This window comes from Stegodyphus dumicola, chromosome 7 (assembly GCF_044657685.1).
Source record: "Stegodyphus dumicola isolate Sdum_Otavi_A_Nest chromosome 7, ASM4465768v1".
NCBI classification, from domain to species: domain Eukaryota; kingdom Metazoa; phylum Arthropoda; class Arachnida; order Araneae; family Eresidae; genus Stegodyphus; species Stegodyphus dumicola.
The window spans coordinates 15972241-15998371 of record NC_140774.1 but is presented as its reverse complement, the minus strand read 5'-3'; the positions used below and the strand labels follow the sequence as shown (position 1 = coordinate 15998371).

The following is a 26131-nucleotide window of genomic DNA, read 5'->3' as shown; positions in this document are numbered from 1 at the left end:
TGCAGCCTGATAACCTGAAGTCTGTGTCGCTGATTGTTCCAGCGGCACAGTTATAGTAGAGCGACTGTAAAACGCGATTTGATTAATATGTCTGATTGATACTGGCTAAATAAAATGTGTTTCGATAATTCATCAAGAAGTGTGGTCATTATTCAACCCTAATGTACGAACCTTGTACGAACGTGAAAGAAGAAAATAACGTAACAACTGGTGTCAGAAAATAACGTAACAATATTAATGAAAATTATCTCCTATGAAATGTGAAGTGAAATTTAGATAGCAAATGTGTAATATTGTGGAAATTTAATATTGTGGAAATTAATAATCGGAATTAATTAATAATTAAATTGGAATTGTTAATTAAAATGCAAAAATAAGAGAACTATTGCTGATTGAATAGAAAAACCCCAACTTATCAAGGGAAACTGGAACCTCTCCATGCAATCAATAAAATTTCATGAGGAGTGCTTTTCATTATTTTGCATTTCTGAACAAAATCTCGACTTTTTAATTATAAACGTTCATTCAATTTTATAAAATCCTAATTTAAATATTAAGCTCTGAAATGTGAAATAATTTCCACAGGATTATTTTTAGAAAAGATGCGGACTTGCAATTTTTTTTTTTTTCGGCTCAATTTCAGTAGAAGATAAAATGAGATTTAAAAAGGTTATGAACCGCATAAAACGGTGAAATATTTTATTGTCTTAATTTTTAATCTTAAAAACAATAAACGTAATTTCAGCTATTCATTTGATCATAACTTAGTGTTATATAATAACAATTTAGTGTTATTCTGATAATTGCGGCTCAGATATACTTCCGAACCTCCTTTTGATAACGGCAGTCGGAGGAAGTTCCTAAAAGTTCTTGCTTACGATAAATATACATAAAATAAGCGTTTTCGAAACGTAACGATTCCAATGAATTACGCTTCACCATTTCCCCATCTATTTCCGGTTGTACGTGTTTGAAAATAACCATCTGTAGATACGGTATTTTACAGTGGCCTTCGCCGAAATTCTTCATATCCAAACGAGACTTAAGCGTGAGGTGGGACGATTTTCTCCAACGAAAATCGATACTTAGCGTGATGATATGATTCAAAATTTGATAAATGAGGAGCAATTTCAGGAAGAAGATTGATTCAAAATTATTATTTCGAAGCTGTGCAATTTTATGAAAAGAAGGAGAAAAATGATCGATGATCCAATGATACAGAAATGAAGCACTCAAAATTGTGCTGTAAATTCGTAAATGAATACTTAAAACCTTATTTTTTAATTTTTAGGAAATGCGTTTTTATTTCTCAAAACTTATTATTGATTACTTTAAATTTCATATCAATCAACTTTTTCAATCAGCTTTAAATTTCATATCAATCAACTTTATATTTGAAAAATTATTAACGAGATAATTATGATTTTTCTGAAGTGTGTATGACATGTCATATTTTGTGACAGTTCTGGTAGGAACAATTTTGACAACTTAATATAGCTTAGTTTCCTTAATTTATGTTTTAAAAATTAATAGTTCTTCGATTATAAATGTTTTTTTTTGAAATAATATCCTTAAATTAATACAGGATTAAATAAAGGCAAACAGTATAGTATTATTTATATCTCCGTGATATTTTAAAAGAATAATAACAAGTAAACTGTGCAACCGATGTCAAAATTTATTCTATTGAAGCAGAGGCAAATAAAACAATTTTTTTAGCCCAAAGGGGCGTTAGCTCAGAAGGACTATTTGTCTCGAAACGGTTTTTTTACATTTAATCGCTTTAATGCGATGTATCACTTTTCAGATTGTTGTCATCAAATATTATCGCCCTGTATTATATTTAAAGAAACTAAATAATGAAAAACCTGCGTGAACGCATGTATGTTTCTCGCATTGTGAAGAAGCAATAATACTTAGAGTCATCAAATTTTGAATAACTTAGTCCTCCATCCGAACATGGACACCTAGAAGCCCGAATTTTGAATTTCGAATTTATTTTATTGTCTACTTCAGATTTTGTAAAACTTTAATGAATTTTTAATGAAAAACTCAACAGTTTAAAAGCGACCAGTGGCAACACTGTCTTTTCCTTTAGGTAATGACATTAATTCCAAACTAGTTCATCCTAACACTTTCAGAATTCTCATATCTTAGATGCTATCTTCATTACTGTTTTCTTCGATAAATGGTCTATGTTTGTCTTCGATTTGCTCCTCCCCTTTCGATATGGAATGGTTGTCACTCCTCGCATCTTTGCAAATAATTTTTTGTTACTGTTGAATAGAGACCTGTGTCTGATCGCCTCCGAAATTGACAGAGATTTATCAAAATCATCGCCAAGTGAAGTTGCTTTTTTGCCTTATTTTAAATTTTACATTTGCGTATTGCTCTACCATTTCAATTTGTACATGTCTTAAATTCTCAAAAGTCAATTTATTTATGAAGCTTTTAGCAATTTTGCTGTAGAAAATACCGATTTTCGAAAATATAACGCTAAAAAAGGGTCAAAATTTTCAAACGTATATTTAAAGTAGAAAATATCAGGGTAAACATGTGGTTCTTCACGACGTGCGGATTGGAATACTCTTCCGTTATTCTAATTTTATTCTCGAATTATGCGAATTTTTTATTGAAAAATGAGCAGAATTTTCAAGCAGGAAAAATTTCAATCAGCAAATAAACAAATTCTTATTTATTGAGAAAAAGAACAATTCTGTGTACGTAGTCAGAAGAAAAAGCATTTTAACTTCACAGAATCTTGCAAATTTATGTTTTTAAATTTATTTTATATTTATTTCAGCAAAATGAAGTAAGAAATTTAATTGAGACATAATATCTTGCAAACTTATCTCTCATCTTCTTTCTTCCAATTTCAGTGATAATGTATAATTCGGAATTTGCATAATCATTTCAAATTCTGTGAAATAATTTTGAGCATTTTGAATATCCAGACATAAATAAATATAGTCATGATTCGTATTATTATACGCTGAATTAATTAAAAATATTATTTATTAAAGCGTTATTATTATTATAAATAAACAAATTGAAAGATCTAAACGTTTCCGTTAAGTATAACGGAACTAAACGGACAACTAAATATCTTTTATAGAAACAGCATCATCATTTGTTGCCAAATAGAATATGTAAAACTGATAAATTAAGCAAGTTGGGTTTTTTAAAGCAACATTTTTCAGCCTGCAGGCTGACCTCTTAACTGTCTGGCGTCTGGGGCATCAAGGTCTTTCCTTAATTTTTGTACCTTCGTGATGAACTGACTGACCTTCGTGTCTTCTTTTAGTGTAAGAGAACACACATCCAGCCTACTTCCATAAATTTTCGCATTTGTTCGAGGTATTCCATTTCCTCTGCAGCATCTAAAAGGCTGCTGAAGCTTTTATGGTACTTTTGATGATAAATATAGATTTATTCAACTCTTCGAAAGTACATTAGAAGGTTTTGTTGGAATAATTTGACTGTAATAATTTTCGCTTTTGTTGTTGCTCAAGTGCATCAGATAGACCTACGACTGGTTTGGTTGGACTTGGTTTATGTGATTACGGCAAAACCTCGAATGCCTTCGTGGAGGACTTTCTAAGGGAACTGGCTCGTATACACGGGGAAATCTACGAAAACGCCCACGCAGCCAGCCCGTTTGCAGGTTTCGAACCTGGGTCCGAAATATCAGTGTTTAGCGACTTTACGCTCGACCGCTGGTGGGCACCAACAGACCTGCAATGGATCGTGAAGAATCTTTGATAATAGTCATAAGTTAGGATATTGGTGACAATATCACATCTGTCAATTGTGCCACTTTTGATTCCAATCTTAATGAAAAGGACATCTTTGGTCTTCTTCTTGTTTTAAAAAATTACCAGATATCCAGGATGGCTGGGATAATCTTGGAATTAAAACTACATTCAAGGCTAAATTCTAGTTATGTAAAAGAGCCTGGAAGCTTTAAATTAATCGTTACAAAAGCTGAAAAAAAAATACTTTGTTGCAGAAGAAAGGAGGAGGAATCCCATAAAATCTTCATAATGCTTTTAGTGGAATGGAGATAGTTTTGTATAACAGCAGATAATTTTTGGCATCATCGTGAGTAATTTCACTAACACACTTTCATGTCATCTACATCTTTCAAAAATCCTTACTGCAGAATGCAGACAACCTGGTCTTCAACAATTTGTTGGTGGAGATTCTTGCATTTTAATTAAATTTCAATCTTCATAGCATAATTTGACTGTTATATGGAGAACAAGGATGTATAATTTAGAAGTCATAGGCGCTTCCAAAATTGAAATTAACTTTTCCTAAGATGTCAAGGATTACATCATCCAAAATAAAGTAACACCGCCTATTACCAACTTCGAAAGAATTTTTGGCCCCACGAACCTAAAATGCCTCTAATGCTTACGCACTACGATGCATTTATATTGATGAGATAAATGAAAGCAGAAAGCGTCTCGTGAAAGGTATCTGTTTGAACTACTGATTTCATTAAATGATTTTAGAAGGTATGCATAATATTTTTGTAACATGATTATTGCAAAGTTGAGCTTAAAAACTAGCATTATTAACCTTTCTTTATAGAATCCTCAACAACCATAAAAATTGTAAATTTTTATCTCGTATATATTTCTTGAAATAAAAAAACAAATCCGAAAAATTTCAGATTTTATACTACGCCCTATTCATTAAATATCATGTTCTTCTCACTTTAACCATCAAATTCAATTCAACAGCAAAATCGCAAAATAATTCTAAAATGAGCATAGCTTTAGAATTTCCGTTACACAGTCTCGCGCGCTAGAGATAAAAATATTTTTTCTCCGTACAGTGTGTCGTCGCTTGCTTGGAAATCGTTTAGTTTCTTAATCAAAAACTCATAAATCCTTTACAAAATATGAAATAAATAATAAAACAAATTCCAAATTTGGGCTTGCAGATGCTCATATTCGAAGGACGATTACGTTATTCAAAATTGGATGGCTCTAGGTACCGTTGTTTTATCAGAATGCGGGAAACATACATACATTTATGCAGATTCTTCATTATTTAATTTATTTAAATATAACACAGGGCTCTAATACTTGGTGGCAACAGTTTGAAAAATAAATCAACGCTGAAAGTGAATCGACGCAAAATGCCAAAATGGAATTAATAGCCCTTCTGAACTAACGCTCTTTTGGGCTAATAATTTCTTATATACTTCTGCTTTTATGCAAATTCATGTTTATTTTAGATTTGTTCTTTCAATTTAAAATTCATTACTCATGTTTGGCAGCTATTTGTCGGTTTTCGTATTCATTTCTGTCCAAAGAATTCCATTATAAACATCTGTGACCGCACATAAGCACCATCAGTAGTTTACTAAGTATTATGATTGTCTTATTCAATCTCCTTAAATTGTTTACTAAGAATTTTGATCCCTTCTAGTTAAGCATGTTATTTTTTTACCAAATATTTCGTTGTAAGTATTAGCCGGTACTCATTTATTAGCGTAGCCACATGAAAAGAAGTTGCGAAATTTTCAAAGAAAGTGCCAAAATTTGGCAACCATGGCGCATAACAATTCTTCAAGCGATCATGCTCGTAAAAATTCTGCAGTCAGCAGCGCCGCCATTTTCATACGCCTTTTTATTGTGTGTGTGTGCGGGGGATTATATCACAAGTTCCAACGGTTTTTAATACTCGAATTGTGATATATTTTGCTTTAAACTTAATTTTGAAATATACGCTTGTGGAATTCGTTAGCAAGGGAAGAAAGTACTGTAAAAGTTCAGCAAAAATATAATATCTTACGGCATAATCGCCAAAATAATTGCTTTGATTCTATTAGAGCTGTCGACAAAACATTTTCACTAGAATGGAAAAAATAATTAAATGAAAACCAACTTATAAGCAAGTTTACTGACTGATTTTTGGCATAAATAATTAATTAGAATGTAAAATGCGTATGTGACAATATTTATGTATGTAATAAGATTTTTTTTTTGCAATCGTATGTCAGCATTAATTTCTTCTGCAAAAACCAGCTTCGCGGCTGTTGTGTTAATACGTAAGTACGTTTATACGTTAATACGTAAGTCCTTTGGCCAAATATTTAGTTTCCAGATTTTCTCCTCTACTTGATAACAATACTCACACTGTAAAAAATTCTGTTGAAGTCATTGATAAACTTAAAAATATTTCCCCACTTCGTTCCATTATAGTTTCATTTGATGTCAAATCATTGTTTACTAATGTTCCGGTCGAAGGAGCATTAAATTGTCTTGAAACTAGGCTTCGGGAATTTCACTTCACACATACTGAAATTAATGAGTTGGTTTCGCTTACTAAAGTTTCTCTAAGTCAAACCCACTTTCTTTTCCAAAATGCATATTTTCGTCAAGTTGAAGGATTGGCTATGGGTAATCCTCTCAGTCCGGTACTTGCTGACATTTATATGCACTATTTTGAGATGAAATTATTTGATAAATTATCTTTTCGTCTTTGGATTCGGTATGTTGACGACACTTTCGCACTTTTTGACGGTTATAAAGAGGATTTATCCGAAATTCTATCTATTATGAATTCAATTGATCCAGCCATCCAATTCACTCTTGAAATTGAATCCAACAATTCCCTCCCCTTCCTCGATATTCTTATAATCCGCAATGAAACCGATTTTAGCACCACTGTGTACCGTAAACCCTTTGCAGTTTGTTTACCACCCCATGCCAAGTCATGCCACCCTGTTAAGCAAAAAATGGCTTCTTTTTACTATTATGTTTTCCGCGCGCTAAAAGTTTGTTCCTCTGAATCTTTGCTTACCAATGAACTTAATTATTTGAGAGCAGTTGCGATCGACCGTGGATTTTCTCCCGTGATTATTGATAAAGCCGTCAAAAAATTTTCAGATTCCCATCAAAAAAGACATTCCACTGTTAGAAATAATATCAATGACCTTGTCGTGCTTCCATTTTATCCTTCTGTTAGCTATAAAATTGCACGGATTCTCCAGAAATTCAATTTTCAAGTCGGTTTCTCCCCTATTAATAAAATTCACCCTTCGATTCTAAAAGATTGCGTTTCTGTCTTGAATTCTTGGGGAATTTATAGTATATCATGTCAGTGTGGTTTAAGATATATTGGCCAAACAAAAAGAGCGTTGAAGTTTCGTATCAAGGAACATGAATCTTATGTCAAAAAAGGGGAAATTAACAAGTCTTCAATAGCGTATCATAGCTGGACTTTTAACCATAATTTTGATTTTGGGTCTGCAAAAATCATCCAAAAGGCTTCTTCCATAGGCGAATTGGATTTTCTTGAGGCTTTTCACATTCACAAAGATTTAGAAAGTTTAGTTAATGATTTGAAGTCCAATCCAGTCCTTCCTAATGCCTTTAAAATTCTACTATCTTAATTCAATTATTTTTGCCGATAGATGGCGTTACCTCCTCGCACTTGGTACTACCAGAGGGTATAAAAATCCGTTCAGTGGTTGCTTTCCATTATTTGAAGTTCAGATTTTGAGCGTAATGTGCATTTGCCCCTCGCTCCCTATTTTAACTTCGCTAATATTTCTTTATGCTTGATCAGACAGCCTGGCTCAGTAAAAGTAGGCGGCCAGTGCAACTCTGATTAAAAATCTAGTTATAACCACGTGCAGTGCTGATAAGCACCACGTGTTTCTGTGATTCCTATTATCTTCTTTCTATGTATTTCTTTCTCCTGATGAGGAGGGACCTTTAGCTGCCCTCGAAATCGATTGAGTGTTTCATTATACCTACGCTAAATATAAGGTTGTTTTTTACGATTTTGATTGTCACATTAGCGTGTTTCTCTTCTAGTTCTAGTCTACGTAAGTACGTATTAGCCATTTACTTGGCGTTGCTCCAAAGAGTATGAAACCGCTGAAATTTGGCCTAGGTTTCAGTTTCAGCAAGCGGATCGGATGCATGGATATTTTCAGAATTTTTTCCCATATATATTATAGATATGAGTCAGTTTCTCTCAGAATAATCCTGCATGAAACCCTTAGATATCCTTTCCTTCGAGTGCTTTACTGTATTCAATTACGCAGATAGTGCCAACTATGAATATTTATAATAATGGAATTTAATTACTTTTCAAGATTTATAATGTAACTCATTTTATATCCATCATTGCTAGACTAAAACTATTTTTTTTTTAATTTTTTCTTTTAAAGAAAAAAAAAAAAAAGGTATTATTATTTATTACTTATTTTAAATAGATTTTTTGGATTATTCAATTTTTCCCCTTTTAATTCTTTGATTTATTTGCAGACCGCATTAAAAGTTTAAATAAGTTGAAAATTAAAATGGAAATTATTCATTAGTTACGTAATGACTTCGTAGAGACATTAGGTTATTTCGGAAGCAGGAAAGATAAAAAATGAGGAACGCCCTCGCCAGGAATCGAACCACGGATCTCTGGAACACGCGTCCAGCGTGCAGACCACTACACTACGAAGGCATGCTAAGAAAGCGGGAGAAATACCTTATAACTTTATAGAAATTATATTTATTATGCATACAACATATAAATTCATTAAATATGGGTTATATGTGTAAACTAGATGGAATTTTTCACATATTTGCGCATGTTAAAATAACGTACAGTAAGACCCCGCTTAACGCTGTTTCGTTTAGCGCTGTTTCGGTTTAGCGCTCTTTTATTTCAACCCGGGGATTCCACGAAATCGCTCGCAGCATACGGGGATTCCCCGAAATATTATGCAGCGATAGGTTTCAAATACATATCCGAAAGAGTGTACTTGTATTTCTTGTTTGGTGCGGTATTGTACAGACATATTTTGAAGGGGTAAATGTGGAAGATGTCGAAGAAATAATTCAAGAAGCAGCGGCTAGTCTTTCTAATGATGAGCTCAAGGAATTAACTGAACAAGAAGAAAACAAAAATGTTGACAGCAGTGATTCAGAAGAAGAGCAAAAAGAACTTTCGATGGCGTTTGTAAAAAGGAGTTTGTCTACCATAACTGAAATAATGGATCAATTCATTAAAAATGATCCGAATTTTGACAGGAGCTCAAAAGTAAGACGTGGTGTTAGAGATGCTCTATCCGTTTATGAAGAACGTTTAAGAGAACAACGCAAAAGAAAAAGGCAAACAACATTAGATGCTTTTGTCACAAAAAGGCAGAACACTGAAAACGCGGAAGGCTAACTAAATATGACTGACTTAGAATTTTATTTCTTTTTTTTTAAGAATATTCGTTTTGTTATTTATATTTTGTTTTTATTTTTGCAAGAAATAATAATGTGGTATTAATTTGGGCTTTAAGAAATAAATGTTTGGTTTTATTTTTATTAAAAAAACATACTTTTTAAATTTAATACCTAACCAATTTCCTAGCCATCTTCCCCTAACCCCAATATTTACATGTAAAGATAGCCTCGTTTAGCGCTGTTTCGCATTACGCTCTACTTTGATGGAACGTATCCCCCGCGTTAAGCGGGGTCTTACTGTATAACGTTTTCCTCATTGAAAATATTACGTTCCCTTCTAAATAGATGGTAATGCAATAGAAAATGCAAAACTTTATGAGCTTATATAAGTAACTTAGTGGGGTAAATTATCAAATAGGATAGCAACAATTTCAATTCTGAATAGCGCTATAACATTGTCAAGTGATAAGCTGTATTTGCATACTGATAGTCCATTGTGATGCTTCCGGGATTAATTTTTTCTCGTTCATCCCAATGAATGCTATCTTTTCAATCTGCGTTCAGTACATTCCGATAGACAATGCAATCCAGTACAAAAAAACTCACAGTTGTTTGCATTTGTTTGTCCTTGCACAAGAAGTTTGCTTATGTTTCTCCATATACAATAAAGCAGTATGGAATTCTTTTCTTGGAAGTTGAGATGAAGGACGAGTACACCCACCAAATACGGACCAAAAAACAAAAAGAACCTAATTACAGGGAAAGATAAGTAAGGGATCGCACGTGATGACCAGAGGCGATATCGGTTCTCTACGTTGGACATTAATTTTCCTGTTCAGCTAACGGTAAGATGTCCGTTATGTAGGAAGGAGTATTTTTTTTTCACCCCAGGCTGCTCAGTCTAAGGTCATCGCCAGATGGCGAAGTTACCGCGCTTTTTATTGCTCGACGGATTAGGCTTGCTCTATCTATGGCAAAATACTGCACTTATGGTAATTCTCAACTTCGCATCCATGTTCTGTTGTTTTATGATAAACAGACATAAAAAATGTCCGTCAACATGAGCATTGATGTTAAGCAAAATTCAACCTTGGCATTAATTTTCTCCTTGAAGAAGAATGGTTTCCTTTTCAGCCATAGTTACTGTATCACCTGGTTCCGACGAAAGTACTTTCGCCTCGGGTAGAGGGCGTTGTCAGTGCCCTTTAACCCAATAATGTTGGAAAATGTTTACTTTTTCATTTCCATTGTTAAACATATAGACTAACAGAAGTTAAGTAACAAAGAGACTAACAGAAGAAACTGATGTACTTTCAAGAGTTGTGCAATATTATTGTAAATAATTAAATATTTAATTAATAAAATCTAGATTTCGCGTAAATTCTGTCGTTAGTAGTTTTATTATAAAAATCCAGCTTTTCATAATTTTTTTTTTTTAAGCAGGAGTACATTAAAAATGAGCATCTCGAACCTGAACTTCTCGAATTCGCACCGAGTGTGCTACCATTATACCACGAATGCATGCAGAAAGGAGGGAAAAAATAGCGCGAGAAATATGCATACATTCATGCAAATTCTGTATTATTTAATTTGTTTAAATATAATACATGGAGATAATATTTGGTGTCGACAATTTGAAAAATGAAAAGCCGTTTAAAGCGGTTCAGTATAAAATGCCCTTTCGAGATTAATAACGATTCCTTGGCCCTTTTGGGCTAAAAATAATTTGAGGAAACGTATTTAAACTAAACAGACAAAAGTAAAACATGTAAGCAATGCATTTTTAACTGAGCAAATTAATGGTATTGCAAATTATAAATGGAGTTAAATTAAATTTAAATAAAGAAACTTAAAAATAAAAGGGGAGTCAAAATAATATTTGCCATAGCGGTTTAAAATTAGAATACAGCGGTAGAAGTAATTAAAAATTGGAAAAATGTTTATTATTATCTTCAGACTCTTACGTGATCACGAGAAAGTAAAGTCTTCTTATGATAATACGCTTTTTCGGGGTAGATTTATTCTGTTTCTGTAAGCTTAAAATTATCCGAGGCACTGAATTAATAATATAGGAAACACGCAAGTTAATTAAATTCATTTCTGGCCTTTAATGTATATTATGTAAATTTTATTTTATCATTTTAGTCTAATGAGAAAATTTTTGTTCACTTGTTCTTCCTAGTTTAATTGTTTTAACAAGTTTGCATTGTTTTAATATGATCAAAGGCGGAAGTGTCGAGAAGCAATTTTCTCAAGGAAGAAAATTAAACTCACTTTATAAGAATTATATATTACGATTGTAGGATTCCAACTTGCAATTGCTCTGGAAAGTTTTGGTTTAGGTCAGAAAAGTTTCAATCTTCAAATTTTGAGTTGAAGTTCTGAATAAGCTATGTCATCAGCTTTACGCAAGTTCTGTGGCAAAGATTAATCTATCTATCTATCTATCTATCTATCTATCTATCTATATATATATAATAACATAAACAAAATGTAAAGTAGGACTATTTTTAGAATCATGTGCTTTGGCTGCAAATCAAATTATCTTCATAAAAAAGTTTATTTTTAACTTTTGGAATTGTACTTAAATTGCATAGTTAAATGTAACTGATATGTATATATATGGATCAATCGATTGGTAAAATATGTTGTATTGTTCATCAAATGATACTATTTCTATGGTCGGCTGGTTTATATCATCTTTTATAAGTTTTGTATATTGTGATCACCATGATGGTATACGTTTTAACAAATATTTATTCCGGTTTGTAAACGATAAGAAAATTTTAGTACAAGAATAATCATTTCTGAGTATATTTAAGTTTTAAACAATTGGGAGCGATTGTTTCCTAAAAGAACAATTAAGTCTAAACTATCTGACGATGATTTCGTTAAGGATTTATAAGCCAGGTCTCATTAATTTGTAGTAATTTATTATTCTGAAGAGAAGAATATGCTGTAATATATTGTTGCGAAATACCCACCTGCGATGAAATAGTTTCCCCGCAAAGCGTTGTTAGGGTTGCCAGAAAATGGCAAGGAAGGCAGGGTGCCAGATTTAGAGCAAAATCGCCCATTTGGCAACATAATAGAAAATATTCCATAGACAGAGCGAGAACATTCTAGAGCGCATTCTTAGCGGTTTTCTCGGGAATGTTCTTGAAGGTAAGTTTAAGCTATATATACCATGTCTGCCCTGGGAGAAAGTCGTATAGTAGTGTCTTGAGAGAGATTAGCTTGAGATCGATCGACCAGTCGGGAGCTGTGCTTTAGTGCTTTGCCTTGAAGTTATCTTCACCGTCATGGCCGGAAGGGTGTGTTGCTGATTGTTTCAGCGTGTTTATCGTAGTTTTTCGGCGACTGTAAACGTGTCTTTGGAACTATCCTGGCCCTGTGTAAAAGCGACGCTTAAATTGTGTTTTGATTCTTCATCAAGAGTTATCATCAGTTACCCCAAATCCAAGAACCCGTAGAATGCAACAATATCATTGACTAAATCAAACGAAAAACGTGAAGCTATGTTACTGTAAACATATTAATCGAATTCCCGGTATAAAATACTGTCTATCGGATCTCCTTTTAACCCGCACATTGATTTGTGGAAAGTCAAACAAGTATTTTTGTTTTAATGCCAAATCCGACACTAAAGCATCTATCGCGAAACATTTATCACCACAAAATATATTTTTTGCTTTGTTTTAATTAATAATGAAATGCATAAAATGTAATCAAACTACTAACGCATTATATTTTATTTAAGAACTAGAAAAGATTATTAAGTATTTTCTCCCTCCTTTCCGCATGCCTTCGTGGTGTAATTGGAAGCATACTCGACGCGTAATCGAGAGGTTCATGGTTCGATTCCCGGCGACGGCATTGCACATTTTTCACGTCTTTTGCTTCAAAAAAGCTTAATGACTTCAAGATAATCTTTGTAGAAACAGTTAACTTTTACAAGACGTTATTCCTGCACTTTGCGGATCTAAAAGCTCCGTAGTGAAAAAATATAAGAAAACAAATTACTCAAAAAAACTTCTCTTGATGGAACGTCTTCGATCGAAACAGTCAATGCATTTCATGTCATGTCATACACATTTGAATGACACTTATGAAAGGGTGACATTGTTACGTGCGAATAATACCAGACAAAAGATGCATTGGAAGTCGTAAGAAGTTTTACACAAGGACTTCGTTCAGTGCGCTAAAGGTGTGACCGTTTCATTTAAGCGGAACTTCGGTGGTTTAGGTGACGACGCACCTTGGACCAAAAAGACCCACACACATCTGTTGTTTTTTTGTTTGCTATCTCGGGTATGAACATCAGAAAACATGTCTTTTATGTCAAGATGGCATTTGCCGAGTACGCTGTTCGATAAATATTGTTTCGCTCGATAAATATTGTTTTGTGATGAATCTTTTCTCCGTATCTAAAACATATTCCATCTTACTGGCCATTGCAAAACCGTCGACTTGCGAAGCATGTGTCTAAAACACATTGTGTTATACTGTTGTTGTTGCTAATGCTGACTTGTCTGATCTATAGTCAGCTCAAGCCCGCGAAATTCCTTGTGGCAAGGAAGGTTACGCCTGTCGTTGGCAACAGCGCAACAGTTTGTTGGACCAGAAGTTTACGCAACGGTTGGCAACAGCCTTGAGCATCTTACAGGTGAGAGTACGATTTAGCTCAGTTCCGCTCTCAGTTTTGATGGAGAGCACCCCGGGGACGAGTCCGAAGGGTCTGCACCCCTCTTCCCTACTTCCAACCTCTCGAGAGAACTTTCGGCTCGCTTCACATTTATAGTACCCCCATGCCGGATGGACACTACACATTTACAATCAATCATCCATGCCTTCTCCGGGATTCGAAAGCGGGCCATTCAGCACGGCAGTCAGCGACGCTAAACACTGTACAGGTAAGCTGGCAGAATGACTTTATATTGATGATGAGTACATTTGACTGTAAACTAAATGGAAGTTAGCTTGAAGGGAAAATGCATGCTATTAAGTTTGTTATTTTCAATGGTGGTTAATTTTATTCTCTGAGCAGAGTTATGAATGAGTAACGGAAGTACATTGCGTAAAGCATTATACTATTCGTATTTTCTTTTCCCGAATAAGAGTGAAGCATTTTCTTTTCAGAAACACTTTTTTAGACTAGCGGACATCCGAAAACAAAGAAGCATCTGTAAGGTATTTTCAGTCGACGCAAGAATCATGTTTCGACAGGAGGCAATAAGAAGGCTGTGATGGCATATAATTAGTATTTAGCTAATGCCCATGCATAATATTTTTTTTTCCGAGTGGGAACAAGTAACGGAATCGGAGAAAGTCCTTTGGCAGTCATCCAATAACGACGCGCGAACGGTCGAAACTTTCTTAAATGCTTCAAGGCAACCAGTCACCTTCGCCGTTGCCGCTTAAAATCTAAAAGGGGGGAGGGCGAGAACAGGAATCCTTGAATACCGTTCAAGAATTTTTAATACGTGTTGCAAGTGAAAATACTCTGCATAGCCTTTCACAGATGCACAGCAGGGATTCTAGAGGGGGGGGGGGGGTTATGTAAGGACAAGGTTCAGCATTTTTCAGGTTAAGTATTATTCTTTTTCACTGTGGGATGAGAGAGAGTGAAAACACGTGTTGTATAATCACGTGGCAATGGTTACGCATTTTATATTCAAAGCTACAATATCGTCTTTTATCTGTTTAAATTACAAATGAATTTTTGTGAGGAAAAGCCAACTGCAGTCGTAGTTTGGTTAATTTGAGTATGGCAAAGCAGGCGAAGGCTACGTGCCTAATAAGAGGGATGCCTTCGTGGAGGACTTTCTTGTTTTAGGTTCGATGCATTATGTATACAGGGTGATCATAAAAATAAAAAAGCGAAAAAAAAACCCACCTCTTTCCCGATATGTGAACCATTAGCGGCCTATCCACTCAACCAGTCGAAATGCAATTTCAGATATTGTTATTTGAACGCGTGTGCTCGAGATTGTGATCTCTTAGTTTGGTTTATTTAATTCTGGCTAAGCAGTCAAGGTGATCTGCCTAACAGGAGGGATGCCATCGTGGAGGACTTTCTAAGGACAACTGGCTTATATTCATGCTGCACATGGGAAAAACCACAAAAACACTCATGCACCAAGCCAATTTGTGGTACTTTTCTTCTCAGCCACTGGTGATGACACTGGTGATTGCTGGAGATAATTACAGTCATGAGTAAAGCCATAATGCAATGTTAAATTCTTATGTTAAATTCTGTAATGCGAGTGCTAAACTTAATATGGAGTTACATTCTAATGCTGACCCATTATATGTCAGAACTTCGTTAAGCCGAAAATGCACCACAATTTATCCTAAATAACAACAAACTTAAAGTAAAATTTGTTTAACACACGAGAAATATTGGAGATCACCAATCATTCTCTGAGCAAATTTTGAACCAATATCGTTGGGCAAGAGCTAAATGTAATCAATCGTTTCGAAACTTTACTCATTCAGGTAAGCTTCTGAACTAACTGAGGGACGGCTCTAAGCTATCTAAGCGCAGTAGTATTTATAGAGTCGTTGAACCTTCTAGAAGTTTCGAAAAAATACCGCTCTTAGAGTTTCAGAAATTTCTTTTTTAGAAGCTTCAAGGATATCGCCATGTTGGCTATAAATCATACGATTTTACCAGTTTGGCATCATAAATTATCACTAAGGTTCGCCATTGAGTTTTAGTTCGTAGCTATCTTCATAATTTAGCCATCTTCATAATCGAGCTATCTCGATAATTTAAATGTTAATCGATTCAGACTTACAAGTTCTAAAGCATAATACATGCAATAAAGAACACCAGAAGAGAGCGAATTCGATTAAATAAAAGTATTGTAATCCCTACATCCATATTAAGTTATATAGATGCAGGGAACTTGAAAAATGTGCAATGCCCTCCCCAGGAATCGAACTCCGGACCTCCCAAATACGCGTTGAGTGTGCTTACAGTTACGCCACGAAGGTATGCGGAAAGGAGGGAGAAAATACCTTATATACTTCCCCTTTTAAAGAGCGACATGGGATGAGGGGATCCAATGGCCAAATCTTGGTGGTGATGAATTATCGTCCACCACATTTTTCTTAGGTCGGGCATTACTTTTAGAACTTTTTGATGTCATTAAGCTGAAGGAATCCCCCAGGATTCGAACTCTGAACCTCGCGAATACTCATCGAGTGCGCCTCCAGTTACACCACGAAGGCATGCAGAAAGGAGGGAGTAAATATCTTTTAGTATATACTAATATTGATGCTTAAAATTAATAAATTAACAGGCTGATAAATAAATAAAAATACATGGAACTATAAACCTGCATGAAAATCGAAATACAAAATGCAGCAATAATGTATTACTGTGAAGCCCTTCTTAGTTATTTCAGGTAAGTGAGTATAGTTTCCCCAATTAATTATGCATGGTTTTAAAGTAAAATGTTTCTTCAAATGGGCCTATGTTCGGTTGGAGGACTACATTATTCAAAACTGGATGGCTCTAGGGGCCGTTGTTGTTTCACAATGGGAGAAACATTTCTGCATTCATGCAGATTCTTCATTATTTAGTTTCTTTAAATAGAATACATGACGATAGTATTTAGTGGCAACAGTTTGAACAGTGAATTAACGCAGAAATTGAAACGACGCAAAATGCCGCTTTGAGACTAACAGCGCTTTGGGTCTGACGCCCCTTAGTGCTAATAAAACTTGAATGGTTTGAACATCTGGCATGATATGTCTTATACTGGATCTATCATGACACATTATGTACGAGTATCTTCTTCACATCGCTTATGGACGCCAATACTAGGTGAATTATTCATAAAAGAAATTATAATTGACATTTTTAGTAACATTTCCGAGTTTGTAGAGTCATTAGGTATTTTTTTGGAGGCCGGAGAGATGAAAAATTAGCAACCGCTTTGCCGGGAATCGAACCACGGGCATCTGGAATACCGGCCCAGCGTGCTACCGTTACATCACAAAGGCACGCTAGGGAAGTGGGAGAAATATCTTATATACTCACCTTTTTAAAGGGCGACTAGGGTTTTAGGGGACCTAGTCTCCAAATCCTGGGTGGGGAGAATCATCATCCACGACCCTTTTAGTTCGGGCGCCACTTGTAGAGTCATTAGGTTAACTGGAAGCAGGAAAGATGAAAAATATGCAACCGCCTTCGCCGGGAGTCGAACCACGGACCTCTGGAATACCGGCCCAGTGTGCAGAACCACTACACCACGAAGGACGCTTGGAAAGTGCGAGAAGTACCTTATAAGTTCACTCTATTTCTTCTGTATAGTGAACATTGCCTTTTCGGTTACAAAAACATTATATTCCGAAGTAGTTGGCTAGAGTTCTGCTACTTTTATACGTAATATTTCACTAAGAACACTATAATTATGAAATTCGTCACCAAGCATGACTTAGGTGCGCAGATTTTGTCAACGAAGGCTGTATGTGACATAAATATGCATACAAGGTCATAAACAAGGGCAGACACTTCCACACACAAGGACAGAAAATGAACATTTATTTGATTTAAAATTCTCTTCTGCCCTATTATTACTATAATTAATGCTGTAATGGAGTTCCAAGGGCAAGGCCAAGGAGGTCTCTATATATATGCAAATGAAACCCTTAGGGTTTATATGATATAATATTTTCTCATCGAGCCTCTAACGGAAATCAATATTTTAAGAATATCAGATCGCTATCTCTTGTTCATTAACGGTAAAAAAAAAGGCCTGCACGTAATGATACTTAAACAAATTAGTATCACCGTTAATGATATTCTCCAGTGAATGCAAATCGGGATGATTGATAGCGTATATAAGGAAACCGTTACATACTGCGTATCTTATATTAGTGAACAAGGTTAGAAGTTGCATACTTAGGAAGTAATATTCCATGGTCAATGTCAGACGTATTGGGAAACAAATTTAAATGATACCTTTTCTTCTTAATTTCAGTCTACACTTGTGTCGAAATTATACATGAATTATAATTGGTCTAGTAAACATTAAGTCTATTATAATTGCAATCCCGTTAAGCTATAAACGTGAAACTTTTATCCGAAATTGAAGAATGTCGACTTTCACCAGAGAATATCAACATTCACCAAATACGTCGGTGAAAGACCGAATATTTCGCTACATTCTTTCGGACCCTCACCGGTGTATGTCGACAATCACAGATATGCTCTGGTGAAAGTCGAAAAGAGAGGTCATAAAGTGCCATAATAGTTTAAGTTGTTGCAATAAATAAGATTTGAATCACATAATTTAGTAAGTTTTTTATGACTGTTATTTTATTTTCTCATTGAGAAACGTACTGTATAATTAAGTAAGTTTTTAACTTCTATCATTTTCCTTTCTCATTTTGAATGTATTGTGTGTTTTAGGTTCTCATGTTCTTAAGTTCTTATTTGAAGTTTCAAGTGCGTTTATTCGCGACTGAATAACGGAGAAGAAAATATAATATTGTTATATGTTCAACATTCACCATTAGTACATGGTGAATGTCGACATTGACCGGTGTAAGTCAGAAATATTGACAGGTGTAAGTCAAAGTATTTGGAAAATATTTCGGACATACACCAAGAGACTATGTGAACGTTGACATTCACCGGTGAAAGTTGACATTCTCCAGATTTCGGTGTTTTACCGTAACACATGTATATACATAGGCAATGCGTGGGTTAGGGCAAAGATCATCAAGCAATTTAAACTTCTCAATTTTCCGGAGACAGTTCATAAACTGGGAATATTTCAAACAGTGGCGAATTTTTAGTAAACCTAAAAAAGGCGAAACATGAGCTACGTAAAGGTGAGATCATACGACATGATGTTGAAATACCAGCAAGAAACAGAGACAACTCGGGGATAAGTCACCGCACAGATGCAGTCACGCCGTCCAACTGGTACAGTGGTTAGCGTCGCTGATTGCCGTGTCAAAATTCCCAGGTTCGAATCCCGGAGAAGCATGGATGTTGTTATCTAGGTATAGTGTCCGTGCGGCATGGGGGAACTCTAAATATGCCGTGAGCCGAAAGTACTGTCGAGAGGTTGAGGATACGAGAAGAGGGGTGGTACCCTTGGATTCGTCCCTCCAGCGTGCTTTCCATCAAAATTGGGGGCGAAACTGAGCTGTCACCTGTAAGGTGTTCAAGGCCAACGACAGGCGTATGTTGCGCTCCTTGCCAGGAGGAATTTCGTGGGCTTGGGCTGACGATAGGTCAGACAAGTGAGCATTAATCAACAACAAGAGATGTAGTCACAAAATCCATAATTAATCCACGGGATATTTCAATTTAAGTTATGACTGCCGAAATCCTAACTTTGTGCCGATGCAGTAACATGGAGAGTTCTTTTAGAAGGTTGGTATTATTATCACTGAAATTTTATTTGCGGAGAACGAATGTTTCATATAATAATAAATTTTTATTTCTCGCGTGAGAATTTGATATAAAACTCAGTAATTTTTCATGTAGTATCGCGGGAAAACGGTGTAAAGTAAAGCCTAATTTGATGGGTAAAACAATGTACAAATTTAACTTCTTGTGCTACAGATGTCATAGTGTCCTTGCATTTCAAGTTTAGACCAGTGGTTTTCAACCCTTTTGCCCCATGCACCCCTTTCACCATTCCTAGAACATCATTCCCTCCTATACATACATTTATTCTAGATTTAGATTATTTTTAAAGGCACAGCAGGAAGCAAGCAGAGTCAGGCTGACTGCATTCCCCCCTGAAAGTATAAAATTCCCCCCACACACACTACGGGGGAATTTCTGCCTGGTTGAGAACCCCTGGTCTAGATTACTAATGAATGCAACAGGAATAAGATCAAACCCAAAGTTTATCTGTTGTACACTTTTCAAGTAAATAAAAGCTATAAAAACTCAACCACCAACAGAGAAGAGAAGCGCGCTAAAACAAAACTTAAAAGTAGGCAAAATAGCAATTTTGTGTTCAGCGTAGATTTTAATTGAAACGTTACCTAATTGGAGTATGAATAAATACAGATCCTAACGAAGTTGGACCTATACATATCCGCTTTCGAAATTGATAGAGTTTTACTTAAAATCTACACCAAACACAAAGTTGCTGCTTTGCCTAATTTTAAGTAACCACCGGTGCGGTCGGAAGAAACCACCGTTTTATCCTACGGTGAGGAGCAGCGGATAGTAGAAGATTGCTGCAGGGATGACAATAATACTGTAAGTCTTTTTTTCAAGTCAATAAGGGTCGGTAGCCATTCCTTGAAGAGTTTCACGTGTTCTCCTTTCAAACTAGGGCGGAAGCTAGGTTCAGCAATACCTCTATCTCCCGTGGTACTACGATGGAGGCCCCCCCAACCGGGATAGTAGTTAGTGACTCTGATTGCCGTACGTTTGAATGCTGGAGATGGCATGGATGTTAGTAAATGTATAATGTCTGTGCAGCATGGGAGCACTCTAAATATGCGGCGAGCAAGCCCTCTCAAGAGGTTGGCGGTAGGAAAACAGCGATGGGAGACCCTCAGACGCATCCCTCCAAAGTGTTCTCTCTCAAAATTGGCGGCGAAACTTAGCTGATATCGGGCTATCACCTACTTGTATATATACATAGGCAATACGATACAATAGGTTGAGGGCTCTTCCAAACGACAGACTCATTTAACAAACCATTATCAAACAAGTGAGATTGGTAACTACAGCAGCCTAGCTGGCCTAGCTTCTACCTGCTTAAATCAGCATGTAAAAATAACATGATACCGGAATAACACAGTAAAACAGTGATTCCGGAAGTATTCAAAAACTCATCCTATGTACTAAGCCTAGTTTTAATACATTGTCTAAGTCTTTTTTACGATATTAGACAAGGGAAAGCTGTACCTGGTTTTATAAAAATCATTACCGTCTCTAAGCCTTCAGTTTAGAATATATATTGTCCAAATACTGGAATATTTCTGACAAATCAAGGCTTGTTACAGCACTTTGTTGAAAAATATTCATAAGATCTACGTTACTTCTGTGGCATAAAATTTAAGAATAAACAAAGGCGTGTGTGTGCAATTTTGGCAAAGCCTCGAGGGCTATCTGCCTAAGGAGGGATGTCTTCGTGGAGGACTTTCTAAGGGAAACTGGCTCGTATACACGTTACACCTGGGGATAACCCTGAAAACGTCCATGCAGCCAGCCCGTTCGCGGGATTCGAACCTCGAATCGAACTACCAGTGTTCAGCGACTTTACCGCTCGCCCGCTGGTGGGCGAATAAACAAAGGAAATATATTATTCTTTATTAAAGTCTCATTTTTCTAGGAAAAAAATAAGGACTGAGACTTATATTTTTGTGACCGCATTTTTTTCCCTCTCTCTAACCATTGGTAATATATATATAAATTTGCTTTCTTTTTCCTTTCAGGATCATGGTAGTCCAGAAAGCAGAAGTTCCGTCACAACTATGACCATTCGACTGAAAGATTCTGATGACCAAAATCCTGTTTTTACCAAAGAAGTCTATAAAACTCACGTCTTGGAAGCTGCTGCTATAACGGTAATTGTTTTTTATTTTTCAATTTATTTCTTATATACAAATAAAATTTCTTGTAGCTTTGAGCAGTTTTTGACCGTTTGCCAAATATTTAGGTCCTAAGAACCTCTATTAAGCTCATTAATTCAGAATGCATTAATTATTTTATTTCGGTTTCAGTCTTTTATCTTTTAGCTTAAAGTGAATTTTCCCTCTAAACTATCCCTCCTTTTTTAGATTTTAGTACTTAATGTACTATTTTAAATAATTTTATGATTTTAATTCCCCTTCCCCTAAAAGAAAGTATTATTCTTTTCTTTTAAACAGCAAACTTTATTTAAAATCATATTTCAAAATGATTTTATTCGAAAATTAAAACGTACGTATTGCGTTTTCAAGTGATTGCATATCAATATTTACACTAGGTATGAGTAACGTATAAAATATACCGAAGTATTATTATTTTCGATTCATTAATACAACTCAAAAACTATTTACGTCATTGAACTCTTCTAAAATTCTTCTTGATGTTAACACTATAAATTTCTGATAAAAATGACTTAATATTGAATATTTCTCAATAAAAATAATTAAATTTTATTTTTTCACTTATAAACCAAGATTTCCACTTTAAATTTTCAAAATTTTCTAATGCATTTATCAGGAAATGTAATTCTAAATCATATCAGTATAATTAAAACTACGGGCTGGAAAAGAAATCGAACAAAATTTATATAATTTATTCTCCATGCCTTCCAAAGCAGTCCCATTCTGCATTTAGATAAAATTTTCAGCATTTAATGTTATGGGTGGACGTCTTTTAATCAAAACGAGTGCTGATCTGTGACTAAACCTGTATGTAATACATGGAAGCAAAACAGCGTCTTTTCAAATCTCACTTCAGTTTGTCAAGCAAACATGTTAGTGGAAGTAAAATACGGTAGGTAGAAATGGTAAGAAATCTCTCCAAGTCCCGTTTCCATGAGAAAAGTTACGTCTTCAAGAATTGTTATGGTGCGCTATTGCTGGGAGTTCTCATCCTTCCATTGATAACGTATTTTTGGAAAAATATGCCAGCCACGTTTAGCAATTTTACTCAGTCTGCACTTGTTGCCATATACAGGGTGTATCAGTACAGCGGTGACAAACTTTCAGGAGAGACAGAGTATACCTAGACGATGGACAATGACATAGCCATGCATGGTCGGAAACGCGGATAGCGACGACACAAAAGTCAAGAAAAAATTTACACGAAAGGGTTAAGAAAACATGTTTCCGAATACAACAAATACAAAGAAAAAACAACATAAAGAGAAAACGATCGTCATCAAAGAAGGTGCTCGAAATTACGACCCGACCGTGATGCAGGAACTGTGCGTCATGCATCTTCCATGTGATCTTCGATGCGTCGGAGAAGTAAGACCTGCATCACGGTTCCGGGGTCATAATTTAGAACACCTTCTTTAATGACGATCGTTGTTTGTTTTTGTTCTTATTTGTTGATTTCTGCTGTACTAAACATAATAAAACGTGTTTTGCTTAAAGCATGTCCTTCGTGCTGGAATCTCCTCGTGGACCTGCTGCTGTATCTTACGACAAACATTCTCTCAAAATATTACACTGAAAAGCATTTATTGTCTAATTTGGGAGAAGTGAATTCTCGCTGCTCGACTCCCATCATATTGAAAATATTTATCAAAATTACATGCTTAACTTTCCTTGTCCACTTTGGTTTTAAAAATTTAAGGTCATCATAATGAGGCTGGCCACTCGTGATATGATGTACTCAAAAATTGAGCTTTCGTTAACTGGGATGACCGTACATGCTATTCAAGCTGAATTGCACAAGTTGATATTCATATTTATTTACAAAGTTTCCATTCAGCATGTCATTTATAAAGTTAAATGTATACGTAATTATCACAATCCCTCGTACGTGATGTCGGAGTGTGATTGTTAGTACGTCGAGCTGGCAACTAGAAGATCCGTGATTTCGAATCCTGGAGAAGGTACAATTTATCTTTCACGTTTTCTGCACCTAAAACATTAAGCCTCTACAGTGGCGATCGAACTAAAACTGTGGTGAACGATAACTGTCACCCACATAGATTTGGTCTCTCTTGCTTGTCTAAAATCTCACTTTAACCCTTTCCGGCACGCTACCTTTTAAAGTCGAAGTTTTGATAAAAAAAAAAGGTAGGCAGTCTAATTAGGCCTAGAGGAGTACACAAGTAAAATTTTGTGAAGATAGCACTTATCGTTTTCATTCTGTGGGTGTGCCCAAAGTGGGCACACTGATTGAATAGAGCTTCGAAAAGAGTGCTGAAACGAGCATTGTTGTCAAGGAAATGACCGATGAGATGCGGAGAAACAAAGAATACAGACTCTCAATTGTCCTAGATTATCGGTGAACCCGGTCTGGGCACACCTAGTCTTCGCCGTTTAATTTTAGGCAAGATTTCAAGGTAATAATTTAAAACTAATATAGAATAAGGAGATTAGCATACAGCCAAAAAAAATAACATAGCAATTTCTTTTCAAACAATTCCTTTTATATCCTAAAAAAATCTGGAAGATTTCTTTGAAAAATGAGGGTCTTAAAAAAACTAAACATGGCTAAAATATATGGACTGGTTTGTGTTGAGCTGCCGTCTACTATAAATAAAGAAGGTTCAGAGTAACCTATAAATCCTTTTTCATTCAATTTTTCTGTGCCTACAGAAGGAAATTTTTAGACGTGTCCAGACCGGACACACTGTGCCGCAGAGGGTTAAGTGAGGAGGGATATACAGAATTCTAGCATTAGTCCGTATTTGCTGTCGTAATTGGTATTAGATTTGTTTAGCCGTAGAAAGAACCATTGTTTGAACGTTTGTTTTTCCAGGAATCGTTTTCACATTTGACATTTTCTTCGTTTTACGTTTTACACCTCACTTTTTTTTTGGCTCATTTCCCATTTTTTATGCTCACCTTCGTTTCAAGTTTACCGTTCTTCACATTTTATTTCTCCAGAAAACCTAATTATTAATATGCAAATGCTAAAATCGCTGCTTAGATGCGAATGATGGTTATTTCAAGAGATATATTGAAAATATTTCACTCGAATACGTTTTCAAAATTGATTTGGCCTTGCTTGATTTCTTTACACCCTATTAACATTTTAACACCTAACTTGAATTAGTTTAACGTATTAATTAAATTTCTGAAGCATTTCAGTGACAGCAACAAAAATATCATCACGTCTTTCACTATGTCTAGGAAAGCTTTAATCTCATTTATATCATAAACTCTAACGCCGAATTTTTTTGTTTAAATTTTCCTTTATATGATCTTCCTCAGAAAAAAAAAATTCATTTATCGATCACAATTTTTTAATAGTTAACCACCTTCGATTATTCGTTTAAAAAAAGAAATTTGAATAGATTTTTTTTAAAAAATCTTTGGCACGAACGAACAGAGACAAAAGATCGCACACACCCATTCACGACAGTGTGTTTCCCCCTTTGATTAACTGTTCTGTTGATAATGAGAAGGGAAACAAGTGCAGGGGACGCAAAAGATTGATGATCCCCGATTCCAATTGTTTAAATGTATGACTGATATGCTCGTCGAAGGATATTGTTAACAGAAACTTCTTTTTGTCTTTGCTTTAGTTTTCTTCCACTATTTATAATTCTTTATTTTATTTTCAGGGAGCGAGGATTAGAGTAAAATTGTCTTTGGATCCCCCGATCCATGCATATGATCAAGATGTTGGAGTCAACGCCCCGCTGAAATATTCGATAGTGCATGGTAAGTAATTATTTTCCTGTATTTTATGATGTTCCTGCGCACAAATCTTAACTTCTTGCATCGCGAAATTCTTGTAAGATAGTACTAAGTGTATTGTTGCGTTTTCTCTTCCTGACACCAGTTGTTACGTTATTTTCTTCCTTCACGTTCGTACGGGGTTCGTGTGGATTTGAAGTGAATAATGATGAAATATCGAAACGCGAAAACGAAATATTAATCAGGACAGCTCCAAAATCACGTTATACAGTCGTCGAAGATCTACTTTACACTCGCTGGAACAATCAGCGACATAGCCTTCATACTGTCAGGCAATAACGGTGGAGACAGCTTCACTACAAAGCAACAGAGTTCAGCTCCCGACACTGCTCGGTCGTTCTCGTAACTCCACGTACTCTAGAGACTCTCCACGCTACAGCTTGCGATGCATTTGACGAAACACACAGCACAGCTCTCGACTCTTCGGTTCAGTCGTTCCCGGAGCTCAACACGCTTTCTCGACGATGCACTAACCGCGATACTCTACGAGACTCTTTCGATGCATTCGACGACCCACTCGGCACTCGCCGGCCGGCTGTCAACTCGATCGTCTCCGCACGGACTAACTA

General features: G+C 35.6%; 1 protein-coding gene across 3 annotated transcripts in view; it reads left to right on the top strand.

Annotated features, from left to right (window-relative positions):
* The window catches only part of LOC118184145 (protocadherin Fat 4-like), a 517728-nt gene that overhangs the window by 227413 nt on the left and 264184 nt on the right, over window positions 1-26131 (top strand). For all 3 annotated transcript variants that reach the window (XM_085819903.1, XM_085819902.1, XM_085819904.1), the window contains exons 9-10: window positions 21627-21758; window positions 25427-25526. In XM_085819903.1, the coding sequence (XP_085676029.1) occupies window positions 21627-21758; window positions 25427-25526 (232 nt within the window). The remainder of the gene's footprint in view (window positions 1-21626; window positions 21759-25426; window positions 25527-26131) is intronic.